This window comes from Macaca fascicularis, chromosome 19, assembly GCF_037993035.2.
Source record: "Macaca fascicularis isolate 582-1 chromosome 19, T2T-MFA8v1.1".
In the NCBI taxonomy this organism is placed as follows: domain Eukaryota; kingdom Metazoa; phylum Chordata; class Mammalia; order Primates; family Cercopithecidae; genus Macaca; species Macaca fascicularis.
In genome coordinates, this window is record NC_088393.1 from 57250234 (window position 1) to 57273191 (window position 22958).

Below are 22958 nucleotides of genomic sequence, written 5' to 3' on the forward strand. Positions count from 1 at the left end.
TGCAACCTCCGCCTCCCAGGTTCAAGTGCTTCTCCTGCTTTGGCCTCCTGAGTAGCTGGGACTACAGGTGTGTGCCACCACACCCGGCTAATTTTTGTATTTGTTAGTAGAGATGGGGTTTCACCACATTGGCCAGACTGGTCTCAAATTCCTGACCTTGTGATCCACCCTCCTCAGCCTCCCAAAGTGCTGGGATTATAGGTGTGAGCCCACGCACCCGGGCTTGTTTTTCTTTGTATTTGATCATGTATGTATGCATATCTACTAAGCAATATAATAACCACTATCCTGACTTTTATGATGGTTAACCTCTGGGAAGCAGTAAAGGGATTATGATTAGAAAAAGATACATGGAGAGCAGCTAGGGTTATTCTAGTTCTTAATACAAGTGATGCTTACTTCATAGTTCGTTACACGGTACATTGTTTTATACATTTTTTTCTTCTTTTTTTTTTTTTTTGTTAGAGGCGGTGTCTCACCCAGCTGGCTTCAAACTCCTGGGTTCAAGCAATCCTCCCACCTCGGCCTCCCTAAGAGCTGGCATTACAGGCGTGAGCCACTGCTCCCAGCCTTGTTTTATGCATTTTTACATATGTATGTAATAGCTCATAATAAAAGGTTTCTTTTGAAAATACCCAAAAAGTTACCATTACACTCCCACCAGACTGGAAACAATTTAAAAGTCCAACCAAGTTTAATCAAGTGTTGTGCAAAAAGTAGAATAAATGGAAGTCTCACACATCCTTGATGGCAGGGTAATGCATTACACCACTTTGAAAACCAGACAATAGGCCAGGCGCGGTGGCTCAAGCCTGTAATCCCAGCACTTTGGGAGGCCGAGACGGGCGGATCACGAGGTCGGGAGATCGAGACCATCCTGGCGAACACAGTGAAACCCCGTCTCTACTAAAACTACAAAAAACTAGCCGGGCGAGGTGGCGGTGCCTGTAGTCCCAGCTACTCGGGAGACTGAGGCAGGAGAATGGCGTAAACCTGGGAGGCGGAGCTTGCAATGAGCTGAGATCTGGCCACTGCACTCCAGCCTGGGCCACAAAGCGAGACTCCGTCTCAAAAAAAAAAAAAAAAAAAAGAAAAAAAAAAAGAAAACCAGACAATATATGATAAAACTGAAGATGAGCACACCCTACTCAGCAATTCCTTTCCTAACTATATGCTGTAAAGAACTCTTGCACACGCACACATGTATATTCCCAGGCATCTTCTAGAAGAAAATGGTGGTTATTTGTGAGGGTTAGGATTACTAGGAGAGGCCGGAAGCAGTGGCTCATGCCTGTAATCCCAGCTCTTTGGAAGGCAGAGGCAGGAGGATAATTTGAGCCCAGGAGTTCAAGACCTGCCTGAGCAATGTAGCGGGACCCCGTTCTCAAAAATTTAAACTAAAAAAACAAACAAACAAAAAAACTTACTCTGGGAGAGAAAGGAAGAGGAGGAGGAAGAAAAAAAAAAGACTACTGGGAGAAATTCAATTCAGGGTTGCCTCCTCTGGAAGGCCCCATCTGACTAGCCCAAACAGAATTAATGGCTGTCTCCTGTCCCCACCTATCACTTCAGTTACCCGTTAGCATAAGTTTTTGGCTGTCTCATTCTCTCCTTTCCTTCTCCCTCCAAAATTGAAAACTTAATGAAACAAGGACTGTGGTCAGATTCACTTGTCCAAGTCTCTGTGGTATAGAAAGAATACTTCCTAAATGTCTGATGGATGTTTTTGAAATTAATGCCTAAAAATAAGAAAAATAAGAAACAGGGGTGATCAGACAATTAAGGTTCTAGTACAGAGAATCCTTTTGGAGTTTCTGATAGATTGACAGAAATCCCCAATTCAGGAGTTGACAGTTAAGGATGGGGCCTCCACCTCTCCATGTTTCCAAGGATCGCCTTGGAAGGGTCTCTGGCTGGTGTGGTCTTGGATGCTATTTTGTTGCGTATCTGGGATTAGAGTAGCCTTCAATGTTTGCCATTTTCAGTACATCCCTGTTAGCACATCCACTCTGAGGTGGAGAGCTGGCAATCTCTCAGTTTGAAGATTTCTTTCTAGGGTGACAAAAGGCTCTGAGAAGGATGATAATACATGATAGGAGATTCTATTGTCTCCATTTTTAGCTATGGGGAAGGTATGCAAGTGCACCCAAGGTCGAAATGTGTGAACGTGGATCTTTGCAGCGCCTTTAAGGTTAGGGTCTCCGGGTTTGAAAATTCCCTGGGGCTGGGACCCTCCACAAGGGGGCTGGCCTTACCTCTCACAGCAGCGATGTGTGATGATTGTCGCCCAGAAGCCCAGGACAGAGAAGTTGAAAGATGTGACAATCAACAAAGTGAGCAAGTTTATCACAGACACGAGAAAGGCATCACTGAGACAGTTGTTGGACTGGGGCATGTAGGAGGCTAAGGAGGCAACAGAGCCAAGGCCTATGCCTGTGTTAAACAAAACTTGACCCCCTGCTACAGACCACACACTCACATTGTACACATCCGATATCTGAAAGAGAGAAGACAAGTATAAGGGGGTTGTAAAAGAAGCAGCAGAGGACAACTATAATAGAAATGTTGCAGGGAGGAGAGAGGGAGATGCAGAAGGAAAGAATGGGGAAAGGAAGCTCTAAGAACAGGCAGCTGTGGTGCCCTACAAGGCCTGATGGAGGACTGAGGAGACAGATTTCACCTTGGCAACTACCAACTGTTGAAGGCCAAATTTTGCCCCTTCCAGCAGCAGACTCCGGATGAAGAAACCAATGATGATGAAATAAGGCAGCAGTACCAAGACACAGATCACCTGAATTAAGAGTGGGACATATCAGCACCTGTGTACCAGTAGGGGTCAACCAACAGGAGGGATCGAAAGTTCCGAGTCAGAAATGAGTAGGAGTTAGAAGAAAGCCTTTAGCAAGAGTCAGGGGCCAGTGGGAGTAAAAGGCCAGAGGAGCAAGAGATTAGGAGATCAACAAGTAACAAAGTGAGGTAAGGGCTAAAGCATCTGAGAATTTCAAGGAATCCAATACTGGTGGCTCACCTTCCCCGTGGACTTAAGCCCATTGATCATGAAAGCACCAACAAGACACCAGCAAACACAGAAGGGCAGGACCAGACTGTAGACCGGTGACCCGCCATCCTCGATTCTGTCTGAGGCCTTCAAGGTCTGCCGGTACCAGAAGTGTATGGAGGGTGCTGTCTGTTCACATGCAGGATCTGGGGGGGACCTGGCTTTAGACATGCCTGCTAGACAAAGTACCCCCTCTTCTTCCTTATCCCCTCTCCCACCTCCCTTTTCTCTTTCCCTCTCCCATTTCTTTTTCCTTCTTCTTCTTCTTCCTTGTCCCTCCCCACTCTCTTCTCTTCCAAATTCTCTTCTACTTTTACTTCTCCATTTTTCCCTTCTCCTCTTCTTTCACTTCCTCCTCACCAAAGCCACTGGAGTTCATCGTTAAGGGACATTTCTCCCATGGAACGGGAAACTGGAAGGACTGGCTCATGTAAAAGATGATCCAGGAATTGACCACATTGAAGTACAGGCCGAGGATGAAACACACCTGGGGGCCAAGGAGGACATGGCTGGGGAGGAAGAGCAGGGATAGGAAAAGGGAGGGGATTTGACAGAGGATTGGGGAACCAAAGGGATCTGACCCATGGAGGTATTCATGGGGCACATTTCAGGAGGAGGGTTGGGATGCGGGTGGGGTGTAAAAGTCAGGCCTGGGCAGCCATGGGCTCCTCACCATGAAGCTAGAATACCCCACACCACCAATCCAGGGGGCAATGATCTTCCATACACCCGTGCCACCCTGACGCATGCTCTGACCGGCTGCCATCTCCAGGAAGACAAGAGGAATCCCGACCAGGAACAGCATGAAGATGTAGATGGCGGCGAAACTGCCTGCAAAGAGGATTCAGGAGGGACTCTGAGAACCATGTCCTTTCAGTGCCTGGACTCCAGGAGCCCAGGAAAACATTCTCCCTACCAGCGACCTCCCCCAGGGTCACAGGCATCAGGGCTCACCCATGTCTACATCCCTCACGGTCCCAAGTGTCCAGTCTTCTGGCCCCCAATTCCTGGAAGACCAGAGTACCTAGTTTCCAGCCCACCTTGGACCCAGGCCTCAAGCTTTGCCATCCCCATGTTCAGATACCCTGAACCTCTACACCTCTCATGATTTTAGGTGTCCAGGGACCTGGCTCCTATCCTGCTCAGAGCACCAGGTCTTTGGTCTCTACATATCTCAGAAACATTCACGGTTAAAGCCTGGACAGGACTCTGTCCTGCTTGCCCCTTGTGGACTCAGGTTTCCTGGTCCCCAGACTTACAGCCTCCACTGTTAAGCCACAGGTGGGCAAAGCGCCAGAGACAAGATGGCTTCATAGAGAAGCCCACCTGAGCCAGAATGTACTCAGCTTTGCTGGACCAGAATGGACGGGCAAGGAGGACCTCACTCTCTTTCTTCTCTGTCATCTGCACCTTCTCGTACGTGGATTTCTGTTTCAGGATTGAGGCAGTTGCCGCCTCCAATACAGAAATTTGCTTTGGCTGACTGGCCCTGGCCTGAGCCTCAAAAACATGAGCCTCCCAGGCCTTAGCCTCTGCAACCCGGGCTGCTGAAACTTGGGCCTCTGAGGTCCCAGATGCTGCAGACCAGGTAAATGGACCCTTGTCTTCCCATGTTTGACTTCCTGGGACAGTGTCAGAAATCACTGTGCCAGTCCACGAGGTGTTTGCCAGCAAGGATGTCGAAGGCTGGGCCTCTGTCTTCATCCCAGACAGACTCCCTGGGGCAGCTCCAGCTTCTGCAAGGGAGGGTTCATCTTCCTGAACAGATCTGCAAGACACCAAAAACTGTAGATTATAGATTTTAGAGTCAAGTAACTACTGAGTTACAAAACAATCCTCAACATCTCCTCAAAGCAAACTTTATTTCTATCCGAACCACCACTGACATTCAAAGCATAAAAAAAAGTCTCCTGCATAAGTTTCACTTCTTAGAAATGTTTTCACGTGGCGGCTCATGCCTGTAATCCCAGCACTTTGGGAGGCCAAGACAGGTGGATCACCCGAGGTTGGGAGTTCGAGACCAGTCTGGCCAACATGGCGAAACCCCGTCTCTACTAAAAATACAAAAATTAGCTGGGTGTGGTGGTCAGCACCTGTAGTCCCAGCTTCTCAGAGGCTGAGGCAGGATAATCACTTGAACCCAGGAGGCAGAGGTTGCAGTGAGCCGAGATCAGGCCACTGCACTCCAGCCTGGGAGACAGAGTGAGACTCCATCCCAAAACAAAACAAAACAAAACAAAACAGAAATGTTTTCTTGCACGGCATAGGGATAGAGACAGACACACCCAAAAGTCAGGAATCCCTGCAATCAAAGGATTTTTTTTCCCCACCTACCAGGTTCAAGCGATTTTCCTGCATCAGCCTCCCAAGTAGCTGAGATTACAGGTGCCCACTACCACACCTGACTAATTTTTGTATTTTTAGTAGAGACGGGGTTTTGCCATGTTGGCCAGGTTGGTCTTGAACTCCTGACCTCAAGTGATCCGCCCACCTCAGCCTCCCAAAGTGCTGGAATTACAGGTGTGAGCCACTGCAGCCAGCCTGAAATCAAAGGATTTCTAAGAACACTGAAGTGCTATTTATAGAGGGCTTCTGAATTTAAAAATGAAACAAAACTAAACTAATTTAATACTAAATCTGCCCTGTAACCTTAGAAAAGTTACTTTACCTTTCTGAGCTTTCTAATCTGTAAAACACTCAGATCTTTAACTCGAATATAGCCTCACCGGAGACGTCTTCCCTGTCCACCTATCTAAAACAGCAGCTACCTACCCGCTGCTCTCTCTACTTCACGGCATTTCTCATCTCCTGATTTTATTACCTATTGATTGTTAATTATTCATTCTCCATCTCCACCCACTGCTCTATCTCCAGCAAAAGGATGGTGTTCTACCTCGCATCTGGGGCTATTCTCCTTGGTCTCCAAGTTCCTGCCACTCTGAACTTCTGTTGGCTCTTCAAATACAAGAAAACGGGCACGGAGTGTGCTGAAAAAGAAAAAAAGTTACGTGAAAGAGAGGAAGAGAGAGGGGAAACTGGAGTTTTCTTTCAGTGGGGGAAGGAGCATGCTTTCCAAAAGCAGAGGCAGTAGGTGGGCCTCAAGGCAGCACTGGCACATTTGGGTGACATGGATAATTGCTTCTGAGACACAGCTTCCAAAGAGCTCTTTGTTACTCAAGAAAATGCTTATAATTCAATTACAGGTTAAAAATATAAAACTAAGATACAAATTTCTATCTTTAGTTCTATCTCTACTACATTTAAAAATGCAATGAAAGGTTGAAAGGAAATACATCAATATAGAGAAGATGATCAGGCCGGGCGCAGTGGCTCACGCCTGTAATCCAAGCTACTCAGGAGGCTGAGGCCAGAGGATTGTTTGAACACAGGAGGCAGAGGTTGCAATGAGCTGAGATCGCGCCACTGCACTCCAGCCTGGGCAACCCTGTCTCAAAAAAAAAAAAAAAAAAAAAAGTGATGATGGCTACAAGTATGTTTATATCCTTATCCCTGATTTTACATTACATTTTTTAAAATCTTGTATTACTTTTTTTTCAGACACAGGTTCTCACTCTGTCACCCAGGCTGGAATGCAGTGGCATGATCCATAGTTCACTGCAGCCTTGAACTCCTGGGTTCAAAGGATCCTCTCACCTTATCCTCCAAAGTACTTAGGACTATAGGCATGTGCCACCATACTTAGCTAATTTTTAAAAGTTTTTTTCAAGATGGGAGTCTCACTATGTTGCTCAGACTAGCCTCGAACTCCTGTGCTCAAGTGAGTCTCCTGCCTCAGCCTCCAGAGTAGGTGGCATTACAGGCACAAGCCACCATTCCCCACTCACCTGTATTACTTTAATAATCAAGAAAAATATGGCCAGGCGTGGTGATTCACACCTGTAATCCCAGCACTTTGGGAGGCCAAGGCAGGTGGATCGCTTGAAGTCAGGAGTTTGAGACCAACCTGGCCAACATGGTGAAACCCTATCTCTACTAAAAATACAAAAACAAAATAGCCAGACATGGTGGCAGGCACCTGTAATCCCAGATACTAGGGAGGCTGACTTAGGAGAATCACTTGAACCGGGAGGCAGAGGTTGCAGTGAGCCAAGATCGTACCAGTGTACTCCAGCCTGGGTGACAGAGTAAGACTCCGTCCAAAAAAATAATAATAATAATCGGCCGGGTGTGGTGGCTCACGCCTGTAATCCCAGCACTTTGGTAAGCCAAGGTGGGTGGATCACGAGGTCAGGAGATCGAGACCATCCTGGCTAACACGGTGATACCCCGTCTCTACTAAAAATACAAAAAATTAGCCAGGCACGGTGGTGGGCGCCTGTAGTCCCAGCTACTTGGGAGGCTGAGGCAGAAGAATGGCATGAACCGGGGAGGTGGAGTTTGCAGTGAGCCGAGATGGCACCACTGCACTCCAGCCTGGGCGATAGAGCAAGACTCCATCTCAAAAAATAATATTAACAATAATCATAATCAAGAAAAAATATGTATTGATAAGTGAAAGTAAAAAGATCATCATGGACAAAGAAATCCAATTGAAGAAGCCCTCATCAGCCAAATCTGGACAAATAAGAACATCAAAATAAATAATAGTAACAGATGAGAACCAACAGACTAAAACAATCTATGAATCCACAGGGAAACAACTCAGGAAAAGGAAAACCTCTTCCTTACAGTAGAATACAAACTAATACATGTACAGGGAACGATGAATTAGAAGGTAATTGCTTATCACAAACTAATCGAGTTGTACACATTAAATATGTACAGTTTTTTACATGTCAATCATACCTCAATAAAGATGTCTTTTTAACAAATCATTGTCTGGAAACTACCAGAGTAATAACTGATTCAAGCAAGAATCATCAATGGTTGCTAACACAAGATGATGAAAATTTGATGGGGACAGGATAATTGCACAGTATTACTGTATCTCCCCACAAGATATCCCCCCCCAAAAAAACAAGAAAATAGTATCTTTAGAGTGTTACACACTACCTTAACCAATAATAGTCAACTGATATCATATAACGCCTGATACAACGCATTAAGAGCACAACATCGTTTCTGTGGGATTCCTGCCAAAAACGTGTAACAAAACTCCAATCGTGAGGAAACATCAGAAAACAAATCTAAATTGAAGTACGTTCTGTAAAATAGCTGGCCTGTACTCAGTAAAAATGTCACAGTCAATGAAGACAAGGAAAGATGGAAGTGTTGTAAGTCTGAAATTATGTCAAAAATTTTTTAAATTTTTTAAACTTCCAAGCACCTGCCACTCCTACAATTCACTATCAAAAGAAAAGGAAGTTTCTTCTAAGAAAGATAGTCACATGAACACCGATCTCCAAACTTACCCACAATCTCCCCCTACCCAACAACAAAAAACACAAATGATTTTAAAATATTACAAATATGGGGATATCTGCATCATTTCTGAAAAATAGGTTCCATCCTCATGTCAAAAACAGAGAAACTTCTGCTACATAAACAAGAAACAGGACCAAACTGTAATCACTGAGGAGTCAGTTCACATCTCTTTTTCCTGGCAAAGTGGTTCAATGTTTCAGGAAGTAAATACTTTCCCAGCAACTTGTGGGAAATAAAAACAATCACTTGCCAAAGACCTTCTGCTCCAGTGAACCAATGGCTTCCAGAAGCTATATGCCAGAGAATGCAACAACAGGTGGGCCACTCCAAAGAGAAATGCAGTGGGTTGACGGGCGTCTCCCTGAGACAAACGATGCTTCCATAAGATTAAGAGAGAAGCAGGAAACCATGCAGGGGAGAAAAGGCTGAAGAAAAAATTAGGTACAAAAATCCAGCCTTTGGGGCTGGTCATGGTGGCTCATGCCTGTAATCCTAGCCCTTTGGGAGGCTGAGGCAGGAGATGTTTTATGTAAGCTTCATGGTAACTACAAAGCAAAAAACTCTTAGTAGAAATGATTCAAAGCATTCCACTAAAGAAAATCAATATAATTAGCCACACTGATATAATAATAAAGAAGAAAAATATTATCATCTCAAGAAACAGAGGAAAAACATTTCATGAAGTGCAACATACAATAATGATTTAGGCCGGGCGCGGTGGCTCACGCCTGTAATCCCAGCACTTTGGGAGGCCGAGACGGGCGGATCACGAGGTCAGGAGATCGAGACCATCCTGGCTAACACGGTGAAACCCCGTCTCTACTAAAAATGCAAAAAATTAGCCGGGCGAGGCGGCGGGCGCCTGTAGTCCCAGCTACTTGGGAGGCTGAGGCAGGAGAATGGCGTGAACCCGGGAGGCAGAGCTTGCAGTGAGCCGAGATCGCGCCATTGCACTCCAGCCTGGGCGACTAAGCGAGACTCTGTCTCAAAAAAAAAAATAAATAAAATAATGATTTAAAGAGAAAAACTTTCAGCAAACCAGGAATAATTTCCCTGATAAATGATGTCTCTCAAAAAACAAAAATGATCATACTTAATAGTGAACGTATGCTTAAACATAGCTACATACTTAATAGTGAAATGAGGAAAGCTTTACTTTTGAAATCAAGAACAATCAATGAAAACAGCTATCAGCACTTCCTTCCCATTGCATTAAATATTTTAGATAGCACAGTAAAGCAAGGGGAACAAAAGACAAAGATTAAACAAAACTCACTATTCACAGATGATATATCTGTGGAAGATCCAAAATACTACAGATAAATTATTTAAATTAATAAAATAATTTAGCAAGATTGTTGTATGCAAATGGCAATAAATGAAAATTAATTATATGTCTATGCTTGCAATACATAATTAGAAAACAAAAATTTTTAATGCCACTTATAAATTCTTTTTTAAATATAGAGTAAAATCCTGGGGAGGTAATGGCAATAACAGCAACATCGTTTTAAAATCTTCCCAAATACCCACATGAAAACAAGTAGTTCTACTAGATTGCAAGCCCAAAATCCATGGATAATATTTACGATACCAAGATAAACCCCAAAATACAAGTCTATGAGAATAAACCACAAGAGCCACAGACCTGTGAAGAATCAGCATCTGTGTGGAAGGAAACAAAGGAAGCAAGACAACATCTGACAGACCTGGGGGTGAGGTGCAGGGAAACAGACCTCTCAAAATAATCAACAGGTACTCACCAGAAATCATGGAAAGCCTATTAGAGAACAGCAGCTAAAACTAGAAGATGCCTTGCCTAATCAATAACAGTTGAGTGCATGGAGTCTACAATAGAAACTGAAGGGACCAGGGCAGGCTAGATTCTATGAACTCTTAAAATTAACCAACCAGGGATCTTTTCCAACCCACAAGCCACAATGAGGAGAAATTCCTGTGAGTAAAGCTAAATTGAGCAATACGAGAACAAGAATGACGAAGGATAGGCCAGACACGGGCTCATGCCTGTAATCCTAGTACTTTGGGAGGCCAAGGCAGGAGGATCACTTCAGGCCAGGAGTTCAAGATAAGCCTTGACAATGCAGTGAAAACCTATCTCTACCAAAAAAAAAAAAATTAAAATTAAAATTAGCCAGGCATAGTGGCACATGCCTGTGGTCCCAGCTATTTGGGAGGCTAAGTGGAGAGGACTGCTTGAGCCCAGGAGTTTAAGGTTGCAGTGGGCTATGATCATACCACTGCACTCCAGCCTGAGCAACAGAGTGGGACCCCATTCCCTAAAAAAAATAAAATAAAATAGGCCAGGTGCAGTGGTTCATGCCCGTAATCCCAGCACGTTGAGAAGCTGAGGTGGGAGGATCACTTGAGGTCAGGAGTTCAAGACAAGCCTGGCCAACATGGTGAAACCCCATCTCTACCAAAAAATACAAAAATTAGCCAGGCATGGTGGGACACGCCTGTAGCCCCAGCTACTCAGAAGGCTGAGGTGAGATAATCACTCGACTCCAGGAGAGGGAGGTTGCAGTGAACCAAGATCGTACCACTGCACTACAGCTTGGGCAACAGAGTAAGATCCTATCTCCAAAATAATAATAATAATTAAATTAAATTAATTAAAAATAATTTTAAGAAAACAGAGATGAAGGATATACAGGACCCAGATAAAAGTGGGGAGAATAAATTTCCACTTTTGACCATGAAAGCAAAACAGTGTCTGGACTTACCTCCACAAAAACACTACAAAACTGTACAAATAATTGAAACAACTATTTTCACATATTAAACAAAGGCAGTACAGCATTGCAATCTCTAAAAAAAAAAGGCCAAAAAACAAGGTAACTAATTGCATCATTGCCCTGTTTTTCTGCTACTGATTTCCAAACTTTGGCACAGGAGGAAGAATACAAACAGAGCCTGGCAGTCTCAGTACTTGAGGCAAAAATCAGTTCAGGAAGGCTTAGGTGACTAGAATTATCTGGGCTAAGTACTCAACAGAAGGGAGCCACAGAGAAAAAGCTCTAGGAATCTGGATAAAATACTTTGAGCCATTAGCTAAATATCAACCTGCACATGTATTCTTATGAAACTTCATAAGAACAGGCAAAGAGTAAATTCCAAGGAAAGAAAATTGCTGAGGAACTATAGGTAAAACAATTCCTAGAACTTGAAGAACAAGAAGAATTACTTAAGTTTCCACCAGCCAGTATGGAGAGACTTTACTGAATACTTGGAACATTCAAGGTGGCATAAACTAGCTCTAGTTCTAGTAGCAGGACTACTTTAGACCTGGGGAAGGAAAAAAAAAAAAGTCTTAAAAGCAACTCTTAAAGAGCCGAAACTGATCTTCAAGTAACTGCATGTCACAACAAAGGCCAACATTCCTTAAGATAATACAGACAAACCTAGCACTGAACAACAAAAAATTCATGTCAATCATCTAGTCAAAAATTACTAGACATGCAAAGAAGCAGGAAAAGTCACCCATAATTAGAAAAGAAAAACAGAAATGATTGACTAACGTAATTAACACATTGTAACACTAAAATAGCTCTTACAAATATGCTCAGTATGGTCAAGGACTTAAAAGGAAAGCATGAACAGAATGAGGAAATATCAGATAGCTAGCTAGCTAGACAGATAGATATTTTCTTTTTTGAGATGGAGTCTCACTCTGTTGCCTACACTGATCTCAGCTCACTGCAACTTCTGCCTCCACATTTCAAGCAATTCTCCTGCCTCAGCCTTCCAAGTAGCTGGAATTACAGGTGTGCACCACCACACCTGGCTAATTTTTTTTTTTTTTTAATTTTTAGTAGAGACAGGGTTTTGCCATGTTGGCCAGGCTGCTCTCGAACTCCTGACCTCATGTGATCTGCCTGCCATGGCCTCTCAAAGTGCTGGGATTACAGGCACAAGACTCCATGACTGGCCATGATATATTTTAAAAATCAAATAGAACTTCTAGAGATGATACAACACCTGAAATGAAAATTTCACTGAAGATTACTGGCAGATTTTAATAAATCAGTGAACTTGAAGATATAGCAATAGAAACAATCCAAAATGAAGCACAAAGAAAAAAAAAAGACTGAAAGCAATTACCAGAGCATTAGTGACTGTGGGACAATATCAAATGGCATAAAATGTGTAACTGGAGGTCCAAAATAAAGGAAGGATATGAAAATGAAACCAGACCAATTTTCCAACAAGCCAGATGCCCAAAGAACTGAAGCTTGAGAAACTTACATTTGTACAATGAGATGAACCTGCTGTATGTTGACCAACTCTTCTTCTTTACTCCTAATTCCTTCATATATATATGTATATATGTATATATATGTGTGTATATGTATATATGTATATATGTGTGTGTATATATGTGTATATATATGTGTGTATATATATGAAGAAAAGACTCACATAATTGAAAGGATAAAAAGACAGTTCTACAATAATTGGAGACTTTAATATCCCACTATGAACAATGGATAGAACCAGCAGACAGAAGATAAGCAAGGAAATAGACTTAACACAATAAACCAACTAGATCTAACAGATACATTCAGAACACTCTACCCAACAGCAGCAGCATACACATTCTTCTCAAGTGCACATAGGACATTTTCCAGGATAGACCACAAATTTGTGGGCCACAAATTTCCTTTTTTTTTCTCAGCAGAATTAGAAAGATAAATATCATACAAAATAGCTTCTCTAGCCACAATAGGATGAAGTTAGAAATGAATAACAAAAGTAAAACTGAGGCCAGGCACAGTGGCTCAGGCCTGTAATCCCAGCACTTTGGGAGACCGAGATGGGCGGATCATGAGGTCAGGAGATCGAGACCATCCTGGCTAACATGATGAAACTCCGTCTCTACTAAAAAATACAAAAAACTAGCCGAGGGCGAGGTGGCGGGCGCTTGCAGTCGCAGCTACTCAGGAGGCTGAGGCAGGAGAATGGTGTAAACCCAGGAGGTGGAGCTTGCAGTGAGCTGAGATTCGGCCACTGCACTCCAGCCTGGGTGACAGAGCGAGACTCCGTCTCAAAAAAAAAAAGAAAAAAACAAGTAAAACTGAAACTTTTACAAATTTGTGGAAATTAAACACACTCTTAAACAATAAATGGATCAAAGAAAATACAAGGTGAATTAGAAAATACAGATAAATGAAAGCGAAAACACACATACTAAAATTTATGGGAAGCAACAAAAGCAATGCTAAGGGGGAAATTTATAACTATCAATGGTTACATTAAAAAATGAAAAAGAGGCTGGACGCAGTGGCTCACGCCTGTAATCCCAGCACTTTGGGAGGCTGAGGCGGGTGGATCACCTGAGGTCAGGAGTTCAAGACTAGCTTGACCTACATACTGAAACCCCATCTCTACTAAAATACAAAAATTAGCTGGGCGTGGTGGTGGGTACCTGTAATCCCAGCTACTCAGGAGGCTGACGCACGAGAATCACTTGAACCCAACCCAGGAGGCGGAGGTTGCAGTGAGCCAAGATCACACCACTGCACTCCAGCCTGGGCAACGGAGCAAGACTCCCTCTCAAAAAAAAAAAAAAAAAAGATCTTGAATCAATAACCTAACTCTAAAACTTAAGAAACTAGAAAAGCAAACTAAATCCAAAGCAGAGATGAATAGAGAATAGAAAAACAATAGAGAATTCAAAAGTTGGTTCTTTAAAAATATCAACAAAATTGACGAACCTTTAACTAGATGTACTAAGAAAAAAAGAGAAGACTCAAATTATTAAAATCAGAAATGAAAATGGGGACATTATTACCAATTCTACAGAAATAGGAAGGATTATAAGAGAGTACTATGAACCTATGAACAACTGTACTCCAATAAACTGGATAACCTAGATTAAATGGACAAATTCCTACAAATACAAAATCTACTAAGACTAAATCACAAAGAAACAGAAAATCTGAATAGATCTATAACTAGTAAGGCGATTTAATTGGCAATCAAAAATATCTCAACAAAGAAAAGCTCTGGACCTGATAGCTTCATGGGTGAATTCTACTAATCCTTTAATGAATTAATATCAATCCTTCTCAAACTTTTCCAAAAAATTGGAGAGGGAACACTTCCTCATTCATCCTATGAGGCCAACATTGTGCTAATACCAGAGCCATACAAAGTCACTACAAGAAAAGAACACTACAGACCAATATTCATTATGAACTTTGATGCAAAAATCCTCAACAAAATACTACCAAATCTAATTCAGCAGCATATTAAAAGGATTATACCCCATGCCAAGTGGGATTTATTCCTGGAATGCAAGGATGGTTCTGCATACAAAAATCAATCAATATAATACACCACATTAACAGAATGAAAGAAAAACATGATCATCTCAATTGACGCAGAAAAAACATTTGACAAAACTCAATACCCTTTCATGATTAAAAAAAAAAACTCAACAATCTAGGAGTTAAAGGAAAATATGGCTGGGCATGGTGACTCATTCCTGTAATCCCCACTTTGGGAGGCCTGATGACCAGTTGAATCCACAGTTCAAGACCAGCCTGGGGCCAGGTGCAGTGGCTCACATCTGTAATCCCAGCACTTTGGGAGGCCAAGACAGGTGGATCACCTGAGGTCAGGAGTTCAAGAGCAGCCTGGCCAACATGGTGAAACCCAATCTCTACTAAAAATACAAAAATTAGCCAGATGTGGTGGCATGCACCTGTAGTCCCAGTTACTTGGGAGGCTAAGGCTGGAGAATCACTTGAACCCTGGAGGCAGAGGTTGCAGTGAGCAAAGATCATACCACTACACTCCAGCCTGGGTGACAGAGCAAGACTCCATCTCAAAAAACAAACAAACAAAAACAAACAAAAATAAACAAACAAAAAAAAACAGCCCAGGCAACATAATGAGACCTCACTTCTATAAAAAAATTTTTTTAGCTACTCAAGAGGCTGAGGTGGGAGAATCACTTCAGCCCAGGAGGTCAAAGCTACAGTGAGCCATGACAACACCATTACACTCCAGCCTGGGTGACAGAATGAGACCATGTCTCAGGAAAAAAAAAAAAAAGGAAAATATCCCAACATAACAGCCGTATATGAAAAATTCACAGCAAATGTCATACTTAATGATGAAAGACTGAAAGCTTTCCCTCTAAGATTAGAAACAAGCGTAGAATGCCTACTTTTGCCACTTTTATTCAACATAGTACTGGAAGTGCTAGCCAAAGAAATTAGGCAAAAATATAAATAAATAAAAGAAAACCAAATTAGAAAGATGATATGATCTTATACGTAGAAAATCCTAAAAATTTCACCAAAATTTTTTTTTTTTTTTTTTTGAGACGGAGTCTCGCTCTGTCACCCAGGCTGCAGTGCAGTGGCCGGATCTCGGCTCACTGCAAGCTCCGCCTCCCGGGTTCACGCCATTCTCCTGCCTCAGCCTCCCGAGTAGCTGGGACTATAGGCGCCCGCCACCTCGCCCGGCTAGTTTTTTGTATTTTTTAGTAGAGACGGGGTTTCACCGTGTTAGCCAGGATGGTCTCGATCTCCTGACCTCGTGATCTGCCCGTCTCAGCCTCCCAAAGTGCTGGGATTACAGACTTGAGCCACCGCGCCCGGCCACACCAAAAATTTTTTGAGCTAATAAATGAATTCAGCAAAGTAGCAGGATACAAAGTCAACAATCAAAACTCAGTTGCATTTTTATACACTAACAATGAACAATCTGAAAATAAAATTATGAAAACAATTCAATTTGTAATAGCATCAGAAAGAATAAAATACTTAAGAATTAACTTGGCCAGGCACGGTGGCTCACACCAGTAATCCCAGCACTTTGGGAGGCCAAGGCGGGGGATCACCTGAGGTCAGGAGTTCGAGACCAGTCTGAACAACATGGAGAAACCCCGACTCCATTACCGAGTTACTCGGGCATGGTGGCACACACCTGTAATCCCAGCTACCCAGGAGGCTAAGGCAGGAGAATTGCTTGAACCTGGGAGGCAGAGGTTACAGTGAGTCAAGATTGTGCCATTGCACTCCAACCTGGGCAATAAGAGCGAAACTCCATCTCAAAAAAAAAAAAAAAAAAAAAAAAACCAAGAAAGTGAAAGACATGTACAAAGAAAACTACAAAGCATTGCTGAAAAAGATTAAAGGAGACATAAATAAATGGAAAAATATCCCATGTTCACGGGCTGGAAGACTTAACCCTGTTAAGATGTCAGTGTCACCCAAAGCAATCTACAGATTTAGTAGCTTTTTAATTTTTTTAAATTATTATTTATTTATTTTTTGCAGAAATAGAAAAACACGTCCTAAAACTAACATGAAATCTCAAGGGACCCTGACTAGCCAAAATAATCTTGAAAAAGAAGAAAAATGCTGGTGTACTCACATTTCCTGATTTCAAAAAATACTACAAAGCTATAGTAATCAAAATAGTGTGTTACCCGCATAAAGATACAGACTAAGGGAACAGAATAGAGGGCCCAGAAACAATATATGGAAAAATGACTTTTTACAAGGGTGCCAAGACCACTCAGTGAGTAAAGGACAGTCTTTTCAACAAATGATGCTGGGAAAACTGGATGATGTACATGCAAAAGAGTAAAGATGGACTCTTACCTGATACCACATACAAATACGCAAAATAAACCAAAGACCTAAATGTAACACTTAAAATTAGAAAATTCTTAGAAGAAAACATATGACAAAAGCTTCATGATAGTGGATCTGCAATGAATTATTGGATATGGCACCAAAGGCAAAAGCAACAAAAGAAGAAACAGACAAACAGGACTTCAATTTGTGCATCAAGAGACACTATCAAAGGGGTGAAAAGACAACCCATAGAATGAGAGAAAATATTTGCAAATCATGTCTAATAAGAGATTAATATTCAGAATATATAGAGAACTCCTAAAACTCAACAACAAAGAAACAAACAACACAATTCAAAAATGGGCAAAAGACTTAAATAGACATTTCTCCAAGGAAAACATACCAGTCTCCAAAAAGCACATGAAAAGATGTTTGATGTCACTAATCATTAAGGAAATGCAAATGAAAACTACAATGAGATAACACCTCACATCCATTAGGATGGCTAACATAAAAAGGCAGAAAATAAGAACTGTTGGTCAGGATGTGGAGAAATTGGAATCCTTATGCCTTGCTGGTCAGAATGTAAAATGGTGCAACCACCATGGAAAACACTATGGTGGTTCCTCAAAAACTTAAAAATAGAATTACCATATGATCCAGCAATTCCACTTCTGGGTATACACCCAAAATAAGTGAAAACCAGGCCTGTAGTGGCTCAGCCTGTAATCCCAGCTCTTTGAAAGGCTGAAGTGGAAGGATTGCTTGAATCCAGAAGTTTGAGGCTGTAGTGAGCAGTGATCGTGCCATTGGACTCCAGCCTGGGAGACAGAGAGAGACCCTGTCTCATAAAAATAATAATAATAGGCTGGGCGCGGGGTTCACGCCTGTAATCTCAGCACTTTGGGAGGCTGGAGAGGGTGGATCACCTGTGGTCAGGAGTTCGAGATCAGCCTGGTGTGCGCCTATAGTCCCAGCTACTCGGGAGGCTGAGGCAGGAGAATCGCTTGAACCTGGGAGGCAGAGGTTGCAGTGAGCCGAGATCACACCACTGCACTCCAACCTGGGTGACAGAGTGAGACTCCATCTCAAAAAAATAAATAAAAAATAATAGATTCATGTATCTTAAACACATTCTAGAATAGTTGTCCTTAAAAACAAGCTTTACGGAAGTGAGAGAACTGAGTTTTGGCCAACTGGCCACTTCCAACACCCATAAAATCCCTTGAGCCCCAGGCGGACTCCTCCTCTCATATGGGTGCAACCCTCCATGGCTTCCCTGCACCGTCATCCCAAGCAACTCCTGAGCTCATGCCCTGTGGGGAGTGCTCAGGATCCCCCAGAAATGCCCATTCCCCTCACATTACCTCCTTCCCTGGAACTGTAACCTCCAAAAAAGGAAAATAGGGAGCTGGTGTCCCATTTCTTCAAAAAGCAGAAAATAACTTCCCTAACAGACCAGCGAAGGGGCTGGACCCGGGTTTCCGCCACCCAGGCAGTTGACACTGATGGCTTTCCCCAAAGGCAGGGACTGATGGCCGAATCCTGTGAAGGAATTGGCTCAAACTCAGACTGGATGAGTGAGAAAGCCGAAGACAGTGTCTTGTGTCCTACGTGGGGGGTAAAGGAGGGACCCCTTTGATTCCTCAGCTCCACAGAGCCCAGAGCAACCAGGAGGCTCCTAGCCAGCTGTCACCCGTCAGGGGAGCCCAGTGAGCCTGGGCCTGGAAGATGGCGCCCAGCCCCACACACCCCAGATCTGGGAACGTTTCAGGGCTCCCTGGGCCAAGTGACCCTCACCCGAGCCCCGAGGCTTCTGCCAGGTTCTTCAGTCCAGCCAGTCAGACAAAAATGAGGGTGAAGAAGCCCCAGCTGAGAAGCCTAGCAACCTCTTCAGGCCCCTTCAGGCGTCGACGGATCGGTTCGGGCAACACCCTTCGATCTGCCTGGCGCGCGGCCTTTCCCGCGGATTCTCTGCGCATGCGCCGCCGCCGCCGCCGCCGCCGCCGCCGCCCCCTCAGTCTCTCCCCAGTACCATAGTGAATGCTTTCGCCACTCCACCTTCCCCAACTCCCTGGTCTCTCCCTGCACGCACGCACGTGCGCACATCCTCTGACTGCTCACGCGCCGCACCACACCCCACACCCCATACCCCATCCCATCCCATCCCATCCCAGACACCCACGACGCCACGCTTCAGGCAGGGTTCTAAGACAAGGCTCTTCTCTGACGCATGCGCTTTGCTTCCACTTCCACGTAAGGAAGAAGAGGTGATGAAGTGGGAGAATCGTCTCATTCATTCCTTCTAGCCTTCAAACCTTTCACACTTACTTAAGGATCGCCTACTAGAAAACAAACCTTAAATATGCGTCCAACAAGGCAGAGAGGGACGTTGCCTTAAGAGGGCTTAGAAGCCTACTAGGTTGCAGACAAGAATTAAAAACTCAAAGATTTACTTAGGTCATCCGTTCTCATACTTTCTGGTCTCTTAAGAATTATTAAGGACTCCAATAATTTATGAGTTATATTTATATGGGTTGTATGTTTATGTAAGTTGTATCTATCAATATTAAAATAAATTTCTAAAATAATCATTGTTTAAAAATTCATTATGTGCCAAAATAACATTTTTATTTAAAATAACTGTAATTTCTACACCAAAAGAAATTTTGGGGCCGGGCGCGGTGGCTCATGCCTGTAATCCCAACACTTTGGGAGGCCAAGGCAGGTGGATCACGAGGTCAGGAGTTCGAGACTAGCTTGGCCAACATTGTGAAACCTCGTCTCTACTAAAAGTAAAAAAAAAAATTAGGCGGGCGTGGTGGCACGCACCTGTAATGCCAGCTACTGAGGAGCCTGAGGCAGGAGACTCGTTGGAACCCAGGAGGTGGAGGTTGCAGTGAGCCAAGATTTTGCCACTGCACTCCAGCCTAGGCGACAGAGCAAGACTCCATCTCAAGAAATTTTGGGAAGAAGAATGGCATTTTACATTTTTGCAAATCTCTTTAATGTCTGGCTTCATAGAAGACAGCTGGATTCTCATATTTGCTTCTGCACCAAGTGTGTCAAAATAGTTCATGTCTTGTACCTTCTGGCAAACATTACTATATTCAAAGAGGAAATGAGAGTGAAAGGCAAATAACCTAGTAGTATTATGAAAATAATGTTCACCTCATGGAACCCCAAAAGTGTTTCACGAGCCCCCAGGAGTCCCTGGGCCACACTTTGAGAATCACAGGCTTAAATTGTTATGATTGAACAAGAGATGAAGAGGAAATTTTGGGGGTGCTGTAAGAATTCATCACAATTTTTGGGAATCATTCAATCCTTCAACACGTATTTATTGAGAGTCTACTACATGCTAGGAACTGAGAATAGTGTAGAGAACAAAATAGACCCCATTCGTGCCCTCATTTTGCTTCATACAACAAGAAAACAGATATATGATGAATCACAAATAATTACATGATTATAAATTGTATTAAGTGCTATGACAGACCAGGCATGGTGGCTCACGCCTGTAATCCCAGCACTTTGGAAGGCCAAGGTGGGCGGATCACCTGAGACCAGGAGTTCAAGACCAGCCTGGCCAATATGGTGAAACCCCATCTCTACTAAAAATACAAAAATGAGCCTGGCGTGGTGGTGCACACCTGTAATCCCAGCTACTCGGGTGGCTGAGGCACAAGAATCACTTAAAACCGTGAGGCAGAAGTTGCAGTGAGCCAAGATCACACTATTGCACTCCAGCCTGGGTGATAGGGTAAGAACCTGTCTCAAGGAAAAAAAAAAAAAAAAAGTTATGACAGAAAAAGGCCATAGACCTATTTATTTTTATCTACCTTTTTTTTTTTTTTTTTTTTGGAGACAGTCTCACTGTCACCCAGGCTGAAGTGCAGCAGCACAATCTCAGCTCACTGCAACCTCCGCCTCCCGGGTTCAAGCAATTCTCCCTGCCCCAGCCTTCCGAGTAGCTGGGGTTGCAGGTGCCTGCCATTACACCTGGCTAATTTTCATATTTTTAGTAGAGACAGGGTTTCGCCATGTTGGCCAGGCTGGTCTCGAACCCCTGACCTCAGATGATCTGCCCTTCTCAGCCTCCCAAAGTGCTGGGATTATAGGCGTGAGCCACGGCACCTGGCCCATAGACCTAATTTAGAAGGAGGATTTCTCTAAGGAAATAACAATGGAGCTGAGGCTTAAAGGATTATTTACCAGGTGAAAACTGTGTGTGAACATCTCAAGCCTTGAGGCTGTCCACAGGCCCTGAGGCAGGGCAAACTCTGAGTTCAAGGCACCAGGAAAAGTCTCAGTCGGTCAATAAATATTTATTGAATTATGTGCCCCACACTGTCCTAGACCCCTGGGATACAGTTATGAAAAAGATTTTACATTCCAGTTGCACAAAGAAAGTAAATGCCTAAACAGAAAGAATTTCAGAGAGTAAGAGTGCTGACAGGGAGTTAGTTTAGACAGGGTAGTCAAGAAGGACTCTTGAGGGAAGTGATATTTCAGCAGAGAGCTGAAGGAGATGAGGAAGGGAGGCTTGTGAACAGCATGGGGAAGAACATTCCAGGCAAAGAAAATGGCAACAGCAAAGGCCTTGAGGCAGAAGTACACTTGATGGGTTCTGGAAATGGCAAGGAGTCTGATATGAATGGATCCCAGTGATTGAGGAAAGGGTTGCAACAGATCAGATCAGATCAGTTCAGAGAAGTGGCAGGGGCCACACTATCATTTGGAGGCCCTTATGGGTCATGGTCGGAATTTTTTTTTTTTCTGGGTGAGATGAAAGCTATTTGAGGGTTCTGAGTCAAGGAGTGACTTTCATTTTAACAGCAGGACCCCCCGGCTTCTGGGCAGACAATAGGGTGTATAGGTGTATTCCTCTGTTTTCCCACTGCTATAAAGAACTGCTCAAGACTGGGTAATTTACAAAGAAAAGAGGTTTAATTGACTCACAGTTCAGCTTGGCTGGGGAGGCCTCAGGAAACTTACAATCATGGCAGAAGGCAAAGGGGAAAAAAAAGATACCTTCTTCACAAGCGAAGCGGGGACGAGCCCCTTACAGAACCCTCAGAGCCCCTTATAAAACCATCAGATCTCGTGAGAACTCACTCCCTATCACAAGAACAGCCTGGGGAAACCACTCCCACGATTCAATTATCTCCACCTGCTCTCTCCTTTGACACATCGGGATTATGAAAATTACAATTCAAGATGAGATTTTGGGTGGGGACACAACCGAATCATATCAGTGGGCTAAGGATAGAAGCAGAGAGCCCAGTGAGGAGGAAATCTCTAGTCCAGGCAAGAGATGGTGGTGATTAGATCTCGGTAATAGCAATGGAGATGGTGAAAAGTGGTCAAATTCTGGATCTACTTCAAGAATAGAGCCGACATGATTTGTTGACGGATTATGCGGTGGTTTTAAAATAGTCTGCAAATTCTTTGACACTTTGAAAAATAAAGTCTATTTCCCCAGTCTTTGAGTGCAGGCTCTCCTTAACGACTGGCTTCCAATGAACAGAAGTAATGGTGGGGAACTTCGGGACTAGGTCATAAAAAGCATTGCTGTTTCTTACTTGCCCATTCCCTTCAACTGATTTCTTAAAGGAAGCCAGCCAACATACGGCAAGGACACTCAAGCAATCTGTGAAGAGATCCAATGTAAGAGAAGAGCTGAAATTTCCTACCAGCAACCAGCACCAGGTGAGTGAACCATGGTGAAGTGGATCCTCCAGCCGCCGTTAAATCTCCAGATGACTGCAGGCCCAGCCAACGTCTTGACTGCAACCTCATAAAACACTGTGAGCAGAAATCATCCAAATAAGCTGCTCCCTGATTCCTGATCCACAAAAACTACAGTAGATAAGAAATATTTATTGTTTTTTCTTTTC

The 22958-nt window shown here is 43.4% G+C and overlaps 1 protein-coding gene across 20 annotated transcripts in view; it reads right to left on the reverse strand.

Annotated features, from left to right (window-relative positions):
• Nucleotides 1-22958, reverse strand: part of SLC6A16 (solute carrier family 6 member 16) — a 31346-nt gene that overhangs the window by 6062 nt on the left and 2326 nt on the right. For 5 of the 20 annotated variants that reach the window (XR_012427836.1, XM_065534763.2, XM_015441621.3 and 2 more), the window contains exons 2-9: nucleotides 22755-22920; nucleotides 5952-6045; nucleotides 4318-4826; nucleotides 3732-3889; nucleotides 3419-3545; nucleotides 3029-3204; nucleotides 2681-2791; nucleotides 2256-2497 (exon numbers count right to left, since the gene is read on the reverse strand). Coding sequence is in view for 17 of the 20 variants with exons in the window: in XM_065534763.2 (XP_065390835.1) it covers nucleotides 2256-2497; nucleotides 2681-2791; nucleotides 3029-3204; nucleotides 3419-3545; nucleotides 3732-3889; nucleotides 4318-4826; nucleotides 5952-6045; nucleotides 22755-22920 (1583 nt within the window). In the remaining 3 variants the exon portion in view is untranslated. Of the gene's footprint in view, nucleotides 1-2255; nucleotides 2498-2680; nucleotides 2792-3028; nucleotides 3205-3418; nucleotides 3546-3731; nucleotides 3890-4317; nucleotides 4827-5951; nucleotides 6046-17987; nucleotides 18116-22754; nucleotides 22921-22958 lie in introns of those variants that run through there. The other 15 variants (XR_012427837.1, XM_074024168.1, XM_065534760.1 and 12 more) reach the window with 8 other exon arrangements.